This window comes from Perna viridis, chromosome 5, assembly GCF_037379345.1.
Source record: "Perna viridis isolate PV_CMFRI_1.1 ecotype Kerala chromosome 5, ASM3737934v1, whole genome shotgun sequence".
In the NCBI taxonomy this organism is placed as follows: Eukaryota; Metazoa; Mollusca; class Bivalvia; order Mytilida; family Mytilidae; genus Perna; species Perna viridis.
Genome location: NC_142449.1, coordinates 6,995,389 through 7,009,001, shown reverse-complemented (window position 1 = coordinate 7,009,001; position 13,613 = coordinate 6,995,389). Strand labels below are relative to the sequence as shown.

General features: G+C 32.0%; 1 protein-coding gene across 2 annotated transcripts in view; it reads left to right on the top strand.

Moving 5' to 3' along the window:
• Positions 1 to 2,410: 2,410 nt before the first annotated feature.
• The window catches only part of LOC148615768 (TPR repeat-containing protein DDB_G0287407-like), a 45,526-nt gene continuing 34,323 nt past the window's right edge, over positions 2,411 to 13,613 (top strand). The window contains exons 1-7 of one of the 2 annotated variants that reach the window (XM_088582345.1): positions 2,411 to 2,938; positions 4,860 to 5,036; positions 6,858 to 6,995; positions 8,514 to 8,552; positions 9,718 to 9,901; positions 11,622 to 11,768; positions 12,932 to 13,152. In XM_088582345.1, the coding sequence (XP_088438471.1) occupies positions 2,669 to 2,938; positions 4,860 to 5,036; positions 6,858 to 6,995; positions 8,514 to 8,552; positions 9,718 to 9,901; positions 11,622 to 11,768; positions 12,932 to 13,152 (1,176 nt within the window). In that variant the 5' untranslated portion in view covers positions 2,411 to 2,668. The remainder of the gene's footprint in view (positions 2,939 to 4,859; positions 5,037 to 6,857; positions 6,996 to 8,513; positions 8,553 to 9,717; positions 9,902 to 11,621; positions 11,769 to 12,931; positions 13,153 to 13,613) is intronic. The other variant, XM_088582344.1, reaches the window with a different exon arrangement.

Genomic DNA, 13,613 nt, shown 5'->3' with positions numbered 1-13,613 from the left:
CTAAAAAATGACAAAGCCTTTGGAGTTGATCATATTCTTAATGAATATCTTAGAAGCACTGTTTTGTGGCAAATGCCTGTATACTTACAGATTTTTAATTTAGTACTCGATATACAGGTATTGTACCAGAACTTTGGTCACAAGGAATTAGTGTACCTATTTATAAGAACAAAGGTTCCGTATCGAATCCGAATAATTATAGAGAAATTACACTAAATTCAAGTTTAGGGAAAACCTTCTCAACCATTTTGAATGAAAGACTTACTAAATTTTCTGATGAAATTTATCTGAATCATAGACTGGATTTCTAAAAAGTTATTCTACTGTTGACAATATTTTTGTGTTACTGTATCTTTCAACTATATATTTTTGTCAAACGGCAAAAAAAAACAAAAAAAAACTCTTGCACATTTGTTGATTTTAATAAAAGCATTTAACACACATTGGAGAGACAGCCTGTGGCTAAAAGTTTAAAAAATGCAACATAACAGGGAAAATATTATCAGTTATTTTCAATATGCATCAAAATATTAAGTCTAGTATCAGGCATCGAGCTAAATTGTCCGCATTTTTAAATGTGTAATTGGTGTAAGACATGGAGAATTTGTCGTCTTTTTTGTTTTATTTTTTTAATGATCTAGAAATTTTTCTGCAAGGCAATGAAGTCCAAAATTTGGATTTTATAGAAAGTTCATGCTCATAAATCTTTGATCTATATGTACAAATATTTGTGATGCTTTATGCAGATGGTAAAATAATAATGATCGGAAAAAAGGAAGATATGCAAAAAGCATTGGTTCTATTTGCTAATTACTATAACGAATGGAAGTTACAAATTAATAAAAAGACGAAAGTTGTTGTCTTCAGTAAAAGAAAGTGTAAACAACATTTTCAATTTCAAATATTTAACAAAACACATAGAAATAGTAGAGTCGTATACATATATAGGGTTGGTTTTCTATTACAACGCTTATTTCAGTATTGCAAGAAAACGTCTGATAGATCAAGCCCAAAAACCTTTTTTTGCTCTCTATAGGAAAATAAGAAACATTTCACGGCGAATGGATTTACAGTTGAAGTTTTTTTTATACTTAATATCACCAATACTGTTATAATCCTCCGATGTCTGGGGTTTTGAAAACATGAAAACCATTGAAAAGGTGCTTCTTAAATTTTGTAAAAATATTCCTAGGCTGAGAAGCAGCACTCCGAATTATATGGTTCATGAAGAGTTTGAATAAAAACATTGATTCAGGAAAGAAGGAAAAGCTGCGGCTATAAAACTCCCTATATACACCATCGGGCCATTTCTGGTCAGTTTGAAATAAATGTTATGATGACAGTTCGGGTTTTGAAGAAGGAATTAGAACTTTAAATAAGGAGGGAAACGCCCTCGAATGCGGGGCTACGCAGTCAGGAGTTAAAACCCAAGCACATAAAATGTTAGTATCACAAATGCAGGGAAATGTACACCTATGAAACTCCTTATATACACCCTGGTACCATTTCTGATCATTTAAAAAAAATTATGACGATTAATCGGGTTTGGAAAAAGGAGTTTGAATTTTAGACTGAGGAGGGAAGACCGCCTTCGAAGGTGGGACCAGGTTGAAAATTTGATAAGATATTAAGGTCTCGAATCGAGGTATAGATCAAAACAAAACATTGAAAATCAGCCATTACATGTGTAAGCATAATCACTATTAGATTCATATGATAATTTTGCCAATCATGAAATAAAATTACACAAATTTTATATATATTTTTTCGAAAAACGGCCAGGTGGATGGTCAAGTAAGCTTTTTTTTTAAATGCTAATCTGGTCATTTCAGTAGCAGTCTCTCTAAAAATTAGACAGAAGGTGATTCATGCATGTCAAAAACCCACCGAATTCAGATTTATTTCTTGTTCAGAAGTAGTTACTGATCACATGACTTGTCTTAGATTTTCCATTGGTGGTTGCTCTTTTGAGATAAAAATTACATAGATTGTGCTTAAAATTGGCACTTTGCAAGAGTTAAGGTTCTTGAATTTGTTTCATTTGGTTGATTTTAGTGGGAGATGAATGTATGATTTTCTAAAAGTGCAGATCCGAATGCAGAAATGATTATCGTTTTGTGAAAGTATAGCTAGCATATGTAGAATGAAAGAGCATCATTTGTTTGATGGGTTTTTCTTCACTATGAAGTACTTTACTTCTGGCGATGTCTGAATTTTATGTGAACTGGTACTTAAAGATTTTAATGATAAAAAAATAAGAGAAGTGAGCGAAAAATGTGTGCGTTTGTTCCTAGAACTAGGGCGATCCTTGTAAACTGTGTGGTATAAGTGGCGAGTAAATTCATTCACGTTATTCCGACAGGTAATTATATCAATTTGAAAAAAAAAAAACATTTGTAGAATAGAAATGTATTTTAATTCGTCAGTTAAAAGACGGAAAGTAACAACTTATTTTAAATTTATTTGCTTGCTTACTGTATGACCTATCTACTACGAGTATTATAAAAAAAAATTATTAGAACCGATGTCAGGTTTACGAGATCATAGTTTTAGGCACTTTCATTTTTCGGGTATCGATGGACGCATTATCAAAAACTTGAATTTATGCATGTTTTTTTCATGGAGTTAAATAGTTATATATAAATGTTTGGTTTGTTTAACTCATAAGATGGCAAGTTTCAGAAAAAAACTTAAAGATAGGAGAACATGTCGCATATTCTTTTCGTCGCCGTTTGGAGGGATGGAGGATGAAAGAGAAGAGCTGACAAGGCAATACTTTCCAAGAATTCGCCATCTCTGTAGCTCACGTGGAGTCCAATTCGTTGCAGTTGATATGAGATGGGGTATAACATCAGAAGCCTCTAGTAGTGCTCAAGTAATTAACATCTGTTTACGAGAACTTGATAGATCTGACATGTTTGTTGGATTTTTTGGACAGGTATGTATAGTTATATAATCTACACCACAATCGTTTGCCATGAATGAGTTCAAAAAATGGCTGTCTTCAAACTATCTGGATAATAAAACCACAACAATACCATGCATATTTCTTTTGTAAAAGCTTAAATGTACTTACATGAAAGCATTAGTACTTCATATATCATTATATGTCCATGTGAACGTAATACAGTCTGTGCTCTCTTGGGCAAACTTGTGTAAAGGCTTCTAATGTAGTGCAAAGGTAGATTCCAAATGTCAAGAACCACTCTTTCCAAGTTTGCAGTGTTATAAATTTCATTTACCCTTCTTTGAACTTGAGTTTTAACCACCTTCCACACATTTTCAATAATATTGATATCTGGACTTTGAGGTGGCCATGATAAAGTATTTCAATAGTTTTCCTGCTTCCATTGATTTGACTGCAAGGAGACGTGGCAAGGTGTATTGTCTTCTTGAAAAGTCCATCAACGATTTGAGAAGTGCGGAGCAACAACAGGCCACAAACAATCATCAAGAACAGATATATACTTCTCGCTATTTATGTTTCCTTGGACAGGTGTAAGAGTCCCCACTCAATAGCAAGTTAAACAGCCTCAAAACATCATTAATGCATGGCAATTAGTCTCCCAGTCATCACGAGCACCAACACTTTCTGGGCATAATCTTTTGGTAGATTTAAGTTTTTTCCCATCATTATCTTTGTTTCATCACTAAAAATGATTGCAGACCAGTGATTTTGAACTGTCCAGTGAAGTTTTTCTTGTGAAAAGCACCTCCGTTTCTCATGTTTTACAGCAGATATTGTGGTTTTCTTGGAAAGGATCTGGCGTTTGTACCCCTAAACAGTTCTGATAGACAAGTCACATCCAGTTCTAGCATTAAATTTCACAGCAAGTTCTTTTATCGTTTGTCTACGATTGGACTTTACTGACCAAAACATAATCCTGTAGTCCCTCGGTGTCATCTTCCTACATTATATAGGTCCTCCACTTCGAGGTAAATTTGATATCTCCTCTTTTTCTCCACCACTTGAGAATTATTTGAATTGTTCTGCTATTCAGTTTGGTTGCTTGAGCAATTTTATAACTGGAAAATCCATCATTTGACATGGTTACTATGATTTCTTTTTGCTCCTTTGTCAATTACTTTCCATGCCGAGCCATGTTGCCAAGCAGACAATATTTTTGTTTACCAAAGGGGAATAATCAAAATTCAAGTACCTGCTAGGTGATTCTAAGTTAAGAACAGTGCTGGGAAAAATCTGTGTTAATTAGGACTTTGGACAAAATAGTGGTGGGCAGGGTCTATGAGTCTTCACGATGTGGCCATTTTGCGAACTCATTCATGGCAAATGACTGTGCAATATGGCTGTAGTATAAAATAGTCAAATTGTATGCTAAATGTGCATTAACAAGCAGGGCACGAAAAAAAAAAAATACATGCATAGGTTTTAGAAAGTGTTATCTCTGTTGTTCAGTAAAAAATGATGGGGAAATAGAAATAGAAATTTGATAGAACAATGTATTATATTGGTCAGAGAGTAGATCTTGCCATTTTGAAGACTGAAGGAATTCTCGCCAATCTGCTCACCAAACTTCTGACCAAAATTTTATTCCTCAATGAAAATTGTTGTTTGATAGCTCGTTTTATATATCAGCTATCTGGGCACAAACGAGACAGAAGACGAAAAATTTGTCAGCTAGAATTGTCAGTGAGAACTACACCTAGGCACAAACGAGACAGGTATATTTTAAATTCCTATCATTTGATTTAGTGCTAGTAGTGGATTGAAGATGATGAGTAACAAATATCAAACTTGTGGAGATTTTGTATCTCAGAAAAATTCAGATATTTTATTTTGTTTCCACAGAATGCATATATATTTTTTAATTCAATTTTATTTTCTTTGATTCTCACAGAGGTATGGTTGGTTTGGAGCAGACGACAAAGCTTTACAGGAAAACTTCGACAATGCAGTTGGGAATTATCCATGGCTTGATAAATTTAGAGACAAAAGTGTTACAGAGTTGGAGTTCTTACATGGACATCTGAATAACCCAGGTGATTTGCCAGGAATCATCTGTTTTAGAGATAAGGTATAACTTCTGTTGTATTTAAATTATAGGTAATATTCAAATTAATTTAGTATGCTGTTTTTACAGTGGTTAGAGCATCCTGATAACAAAATTATTGATCTCTCATGCATTCAGGGTTCTCAATGAGCTGTTTTATAATGGCTAGCCGTGACAGTTAAAATATTCTCTGCCATGGTTGAATTAAAACCAATTAATTTTATGGGAAGTACATGTATCAATCAGATGTAACTAAATATCCATGGAGCCAATCAAAATTTTAAAGACTAGAGTATAACAATTACATGTACTTGATAATTTTTCAATTCCAAAAATTTCAGTATTAATATTGAAAATTACAGAGACCAGGAAAGAGTTGAGGAAGAATGCACTTAATCAAATATCATTTTCCAGATTATCTGGAAACCCTCATTTCAAGATTATTATATCAGAATATAATAGCATTAAAACCTATTATTTTTCAACTCTTTATAATTCTATTTCCCATACTTAGTTAAAATACTGACTCAAAAATATTATATACATTGTTGTTACTCCAAAAAAGACAGTACACCTAGAAACAAATATATAGTTCTTGGTAGAGATTCCTCATACTTTGTACAGAACAATTCCAAATCATCTTCCAAATATACAGGAGGAGATGTTTATAAAATGCTGGAATTTTTAATCGACAACATATTTGTCCAGTGTAGTGGATGCATTTTTAAAAAAATGGTTGGTATTTCAATGGACACGAATTGTGCTCCTCTACTTGCTAACCTGCTCCTTCAGGTCTATGAGGCTGACTTCATAGCTGACCTGATCCAATAGAAGGAACATTATTTAGCTAGATCTAAAAATTCATTTCATCTACCCCAAAGAACTTGAGATAACGGATACTACAGACACTGTGAAGTCAGCCTCATATCTTGACCTACACTTAGAGATTGATGGTAAAGAAAAAATATTGACAAAATTTTACAACAAACACAATGACTTTTCATTCAAATTTCCTTTCATCTGTGGCAACATCCCTTCAGCACCTGCGTATTGAGTTTTCATATAACAACTTATACATTATGCCAGAGCTTGCCATTCTATGCGGACTTTGCATCTCTGCAGACTTCTTGCAGTTAGGCTTCTGGAACAGGAGTTTTATGGTTGCTTTTTGAACTTGTAGATAGATACAGTGTATCTATCTGCACCATGAAGACTTATTTGTTCAGTGTGTCATAGTTTTCATTTCCTCTTTCATCTACCGTGGACTTGACTTTTTATGAGCAACTCAGCAGGTGTTTCTAGAAAAACAGAGGATGCTCACCCTACCAGTACACCTGGTCCATGCTCTCAGTTTTTAGCTGAGTCTGAGTTGCTTATTTACTTAGTTACTTTGTATGTGTTATTTTAGTTATTTCATGTTCTTTGTAGTGTTTGTCTGTTTTCTTGTCCAATCTTTGTTCTTGGATTTCATTCTTTTGATTTCCTCCAGAATCTTGGTTCCCTTGATTAATCTCTTACAAAGCCCAAAAATAAAAAAAATGGTAATTGTTACTGTATATCTCAAGTGCAACCATCATTGGCAAAATTTTGCTTTTAAAAAATTTCCTCGATGGTTAATTTTTCTGCATTGAGAACCCTGTGAACAACCATAACTATCAATAACTTCTCTGCAGAGTGTACTGTGTTGGCATTTTATGTGGATATCATGAATATCAGGTCACTACAAGGGGAGATTATATGACTTTAGTGTTTCACATGATTTAAGTCCTTTATAAGCATGCTCAGAATATTTTTTCATGTTTATTTTCTCTTAACACATGTAACGATCACAATTATTTACTTTAGGCACATGATGATGTGAAAAGACAGGATGGCATAAATAAAGGGGATAAAAAACAGGTATTCAAATATTCAGCTGAAAGTGATCTATCTATACAACTGATGGATGATTTGAAAAGAAGAGTAAAAAAAACTGAGAAACAGGTAAAAACATGTTTAAGTTACCTACATAAGTAAAAAACATGGGGCACAGGGTTAACTTGATTGGTATAATTAGAACATGTATTCCAATAGATGCAGATTAACAGTATGTGTATTGACAGAATTGGCCTTGCACTTTTCTGTCAAAATCTGTTAAATGAAATCACTACTAGTAAAACATAAAATTGATTTAAAAAAAAAATGTGCAGACATGTAACCTCATATAGAACACAAAATCATTAAAATAAATGCAGAGGTCTTCCTTTTTGAAGAAAGGAATTTTGTCTCAATTGTTAAAAAGCATGTAGATTCTTTGTAATTATAGCCATATTTTTACAGTGGTATTTTGAAACTGTTGGTGAAATTACTAAAAGTAGTTAGTAGCTTATTATTCCTCTATCTTCTTACTTGTGACCCTTCAGAGAAATTCACTCTTGATACCTGAATATATACATCATATAAACTTAGATTAGCTTTAGGTTTCATTGTATGGTAATGGAATTAATGATAAAACACACTTCATATTCTCACACGTGTGTGTATTGTTGGTTTTGTGTTCTATTAAAACAGTTAACATCTATATTTAGTATCCAGAAAAGGTACATGTAACTTATCACATTGTGACTTGATATGTTCATAACTTCACTGCTTTATAGACAGATTACCACACTCAATCTTTTTGTTTCAATAAAAATATGTTTGCATTTGTATGGAGCACACTACATCAGTAAACTACTCAAGAAACCTTTCACATAACAGTAGTGTGAACATTTACATGTTTTGCTATACTTTGTAATCTTTGTACAATTTTTATTGGATATGAGTTATCTCCCTTTTCAACTAAAATCACTAGAGATCTCCCCTTTCACACCTTAATATAATGTTATATTTTTAATATTAGCTATTTTATATAGAATATTGGAGACCAATTTCCAAAATTTCAATGGGTCATTCAAAATTCAAATTTAATTTTCAAAGAAATGTATATTTTAACAATGTTTTTACATTTAAAAGTAAATGACCAGTACTGAGCATCTATAGCTTAGCTAATACTTTTAAAATTCTTAGAATAATTTTAATTTTCATGACAATTCTAATTAAATGCTGTGATATTTTTACATTGTAAACAGTTAAGAATATTTTCAGTCACAATTAGGTACACCTTAAGCTTCGGAGCTTTCACAATTAGATACACCTTAAGCTTCCAAGCTTTCACAATTAGATACACCTTAAGCTTCGGAGCTTTCAAAATTAATATTCATAAAATAAAAGTGTTTTGTTGCTGGTTTGGTTAAATATTCAATTGACAAGGAACAAAGATAAGCTAAAGAGTTTGACAGGAAAAAAATTAACATGAAAAAATTAAAAAAGACCAGAAAACCAAAGAGAAGTAAGGTATCTTGATTCCACCAAAAATTAGAAAGTGGATCATGTGCAACACCCCTAATTTCATATCAATTAATATAATGGAAGACAGTCATGTCATGTCCTGAAGCTGTTTATTCTCATTTGTCTTTCCAGACCCTGGGAGTACATATGAATTACAAAGACCCAGCTACAGTAAGTCTAATATAATCACATAAACATAACACAGTTTTACATGGAACTCATATAATGTTAACTTTTGTTTTCAATATACATGTACTTCCTCCTACAGTTTATATACCAGAAAGATTAAATGTTTATATACATGGATTAAACATATGCATAATTATCTATACCTATTCCAGATAACTCCTTCTGAAGTTTAAATGTCATGGATTTTCATTCTTCTGGGTGTTTGTAAAGGAATTGAAGATATACATATTATGAGGGTTTTGATTTTATGACAATTTCTGTTTTTGGGATACTGGTAGTTGAGTTTTGGCACTTTTGTGTACTTGCATATCTTGGCTCATATCTAATCACTATAACTTCTACAATGTTTATGCTTTGAAGCATTTACTTTCCTGGAACTTTGTATATGAATGAATTATCATGGTTTGGATTTTTTTCTGTATGTTTTTTTTTGTTTTGTTTTGTTTTGTTTTTAAACATTGAATCAACTCACTTTTAAGATTACTATCAATGAATAATGGACATTGTATTACAAATGGTGATATGCAGATTTTTATTATCTGTATCTCCATCACAAGAGAAGTTTTTTAGGAAAATTTTTGTGAAATGCATGCGTCCATATTCAGTGTTTGGCTTCTTTGACTTTGGCTATTATTGATTTTGTATGTACCAATATATGATCACTTGGACAATAGTTGAACTAAATTTAAGGGTACATCCTTGTAATACAACATCTTGGAGGGCAAAGATTTTCAGAATAATTCCTTGTGTAGTTCATATGCTTTGACATTTTCACTTTGCTGAATGTATGTACATAGCTTAAAGATGTGGATGTTATCAAAGTTTTGATATTTATCAAAATTTGCTGTTTTGGTGGTATATCTTTACAATATGGGTGCTTATCTATTCCAGATAAATCATCTAACATTTTTTATGCTAGAAAGCTCTGTTGGTATTTTGTGGTTTTTTTAAGCATTCATGGTAAGGGTAAATTTTTTGGTCACACTTTTTCATCAACAGCAATTTACAGCCACTTGATATTTGATATAAAGATCAAGTAAAGGTTCACATTTTGGGCAAAACAAAGGTATCCTAGCAAATTTACATCTTTTTTAATTCAGAAATCAATTCATTATACATTAATTGTGTCTGGTAATTTATGTTCTAGGGTGCTGAATTGATGTTTAATGCCATATGGAAACATTTAAATGAAGTGTTATTAAAAGATTCCAAACCAGAATCTAAGTTCAGTCGAATCAAAGCTGAACATGATGCATTCCTTTCCAGTAGAAGCTTATTATATGTTGGAAATGATGATATTTTACAACAACTCACTAGTAACATAAATTCAGGTATAGCAACTCACTATATAAACATAAATGCAGGTATATCAACTCACTAATAACATAAATTTAGGTACAAAAACTTGGTATAGTAACATACATTCAGTAACAAAAACGTGTTAGTAACATAAATTCAGGTACAAAAAAATTTGATGTAGTAACATAAATTCTGGAGCAACAACTCAATAGTAACATAAATTCTGGAGCAACAACTCAATAGTAACATAAATTCAGGTACAAAAACTCACTAGTAACATAAATTAATGTACAATTCACCAGTAACATAAATTCAGGAACAACAACTTGCTAGTAACATGAATTCAGGTACAACAACTCACTAGTAACATAAATTCATGTACAACATCTCACTATAGGAACATAAATTCAGGTACAACAACTCACTAGTAACATAAATTCAGAAACAACATGTAAGTAACATAAATTCATGTACAACAACTCGCTAGTAGCATAAATTCAGGTACAACAACTCACTAGTAACATAAATTCAGAAACAACATGTAAGTAACATAAATTCATGTACAACAACTCGCTAGTAGCATAAATTCAGGTACAAAAACTCTCTAGTGACATTAATTTATGTACATCAACTCACTAGTAACATAAATTCAGGAACAAAAACTCACAATAGTAACATAAATTTAGTTATAACAACAAATTTTTGTTTTTTTTTAAATTGTATAGTGATGAATGTTCAATAGTGATAGGCAAGTCCGTCCATCAATCCTTGAGTGTGTAACAAATTGTGGTAATTTTTTTTGTCTTAATCTATTTCTTTCCTGATGCATTTAGAATTAAAACAAAAACAATGTAGCATATACAGGCTATTAGTTTAATCTGCAGAGAGAGTTACAATCATGAAATACCTAGGTACATCTCTGTTACAATAATGAAATCCCTAGGTACATCTTGTTACAATCATGAAATCACTAGGTACATCTTTGATACAATCATAAAAATCCCAACGTACATCATTGAGATATGTACATCTAAACCAAACCCTGAATAAACCAAAATTTTGTCTAAACCAGACAATTTTTAAAGTCCCTTCAAATGAATTTAAATGTATTTTAACCATGAAGACCCCACACACCTGACAAAACCAGACAATGGTACAGTCCAAAAGGGTTCAGTATATTCAAGTTACATTGTATCAGCAATTTTTCCACTGTCTAAAAGGGAGGTATTTACACATCTAAAAGTGAAAGAAGACTGTCCAGTACCTTTTTATTAGTTTAATTCTTTACTTTGCCTGCAACTTTTAGTTCTAAAATATTCTTATCAATATGAATACACAAATTTAGAGATGGATAAGAAAATATGAGAACTGTCATGGAAATTATGTATTTATTACTAAGAAATGTGTAGAATTAGCATTTGTAGATGATCATTCAATGTGTATATTGGTGTTCTTGGTATCAGGGGTTTTTAATTTGCATTTTTGTTGTAAATGTATAATATATATATATATAACTGTGAAACATTATAGTTTCTGTGTTTTTACTTTCACATCCTTATGTCTACTGCAAAAACTAGATAACTAAATAAAAAACATTCCCAAAAAACATCATATACCACTAAACACATAGATATATGCTTTGTTAAAATATGAAAAATTAAAATGAAACAAAATTGAAAAGTGTTCTCCATTTATGGTTATCGGTGGAAGTATTAAAGGTTAAGAGACACTAGCAATAATCTTGTGTTTCAGAGACTTCTGTAAGTTACCTGATAACGGGACCAGCTGGATGTGGAAAGTCATCACTGCTGAGTACCTGGTTAAAACAGTTGACTGTACATAATTATCCTGATTTGTGTGTTGTCTACCACTTTGTTGGCTCAGCTGAAGAGAGCACAAGTAGGCCTTAGATGTTTCTGAACAAAATCGGAATAAACACTTTGTCAAATTGATGTACACAAAATGTTTATTATACTTTATGTCAATTTGCTGAATTTTGATTAATTCAATACATGGGCAATATTCTTTATAAAATAAAATCCTTTGATCTTGCTATACAATAATTTTCAATCTCACGTCAGATAGAGTGAGAATGAAAATTAAAGCTAGTTTCTATATCCTTGTGTGACATACAAACAACAGCGTAGGAATATTTGACGACCCAAATAACCAACCAATGACTACTTTGTGGCCTTATTTTGTAAACTACAATGGAAAATGATTAAATACAGTAACTTACCTGATTAGAATGAATAAATTCCAATATTATTCCACAAATTTTAAATGCGAATTTCATAGGTGACCAAATTTTTTCAAATGATGTGTATCAGAGCTGCACAACATACGTGACGTCATGTAGCACTCCGCATAAAAAAAAAATTAGTCCCAAAAGGAAACTTCGCAGCACTTATTAAACATACACTTAGCAAAATAGTGATAGACAGATTATTTAATATTTTTTCAACTTGTGGGAGTTTCTCATGCTCATCTTGTTGAAAAAATATTAAATAATCTAATATTATCAGAGGTTAATTGATAGTTTTTTGCCTATTACCCCGTTGAAAAATACATTGTCATCCAAGGCTATACCTTGGGTTGACAACGATTTTCACCGGGACACAGACTGCTCTATCACCCTCTTAACTATATGTTATTTATGTAATGAGACCTTAGAAAATAATTTTAAATTGTCACATTTTAAACTGGATTTACCAAAGGAGAAAATTGTTTAATATTAGTTTGGGGAAGTATATGGGGATGGGTGGGTTTCAGTCAACTTCATACATTGCTTGTGCAATAACTTGAAAACTATTTGGCAGATTCTGTTCAAATTTGGATGTACTGTTTTATGTTACAAATAAAGATTGAATTTAACATAAGCAAATTTCACTTTGGTCGTTTCCGAATTGCGGCCATTTTACCTTATACCCTTATGCCTTATACTACCATTTATTGAAGCCTGTGGAACAAATGGTTTTTAATGTTAAAGTTTGTTTGTCTTGTTTCTAAGGTAAGGCCCACAAATAACCTATGAATTGTTAAAAGGATGATTCTGTTTTCAGATGTTAGGAAAATGCTTATACAGATAATTAATGGGTTTGAGTCAGACAGTAAAAAGGACTTTGATGAAAAGTGGTTTGAAAAACAGGATGAAAATTTTCGACTTGCTAATATCGTTAATCAGTTGGTTGTGACTTTCGAAAAGATCATATCCTGTGGTAAAACCCCAATTCTTGTGGTTGATGGTGTTGATAAAATAAAAAAATCAACTAAAGTTGAAAAGGTAAGACATGTGTAGTAACTAAAGAGATACTGTAACCTGACTAGCTTTCTCTATTTTCCAAGTGGACATTAAATCGTGAAAGATAGTACCAGCAAAATTTTTTTTAAACAGAATATAATGCTTATCATTTTTTTGAATTGCAAAAATTGATACCGCGAGTATCTTCACTTGACAGAATCCACAAAAAATTGATACTGTGAGTATCTTCACTTGACAGAATCCACAAAAAATTGATACCGTGAGTATCTTCACTTGACAGAATCCACAAAATTAGCAACCACAAAAAATAATAGGCTTTCAGTATATCAATGTCATCTCCTAAACACAATAAAAGCTTATTTAAGGCCATAATAAAGAAATTTCTTAGGTTCTCATCCAACTTTTCTAAAATGTTTGGGCAGCGGGACAAATTTTTGTCCCTGTGACGTATTGCGAGGGGACATGGAAATGCTGGGCGTCCG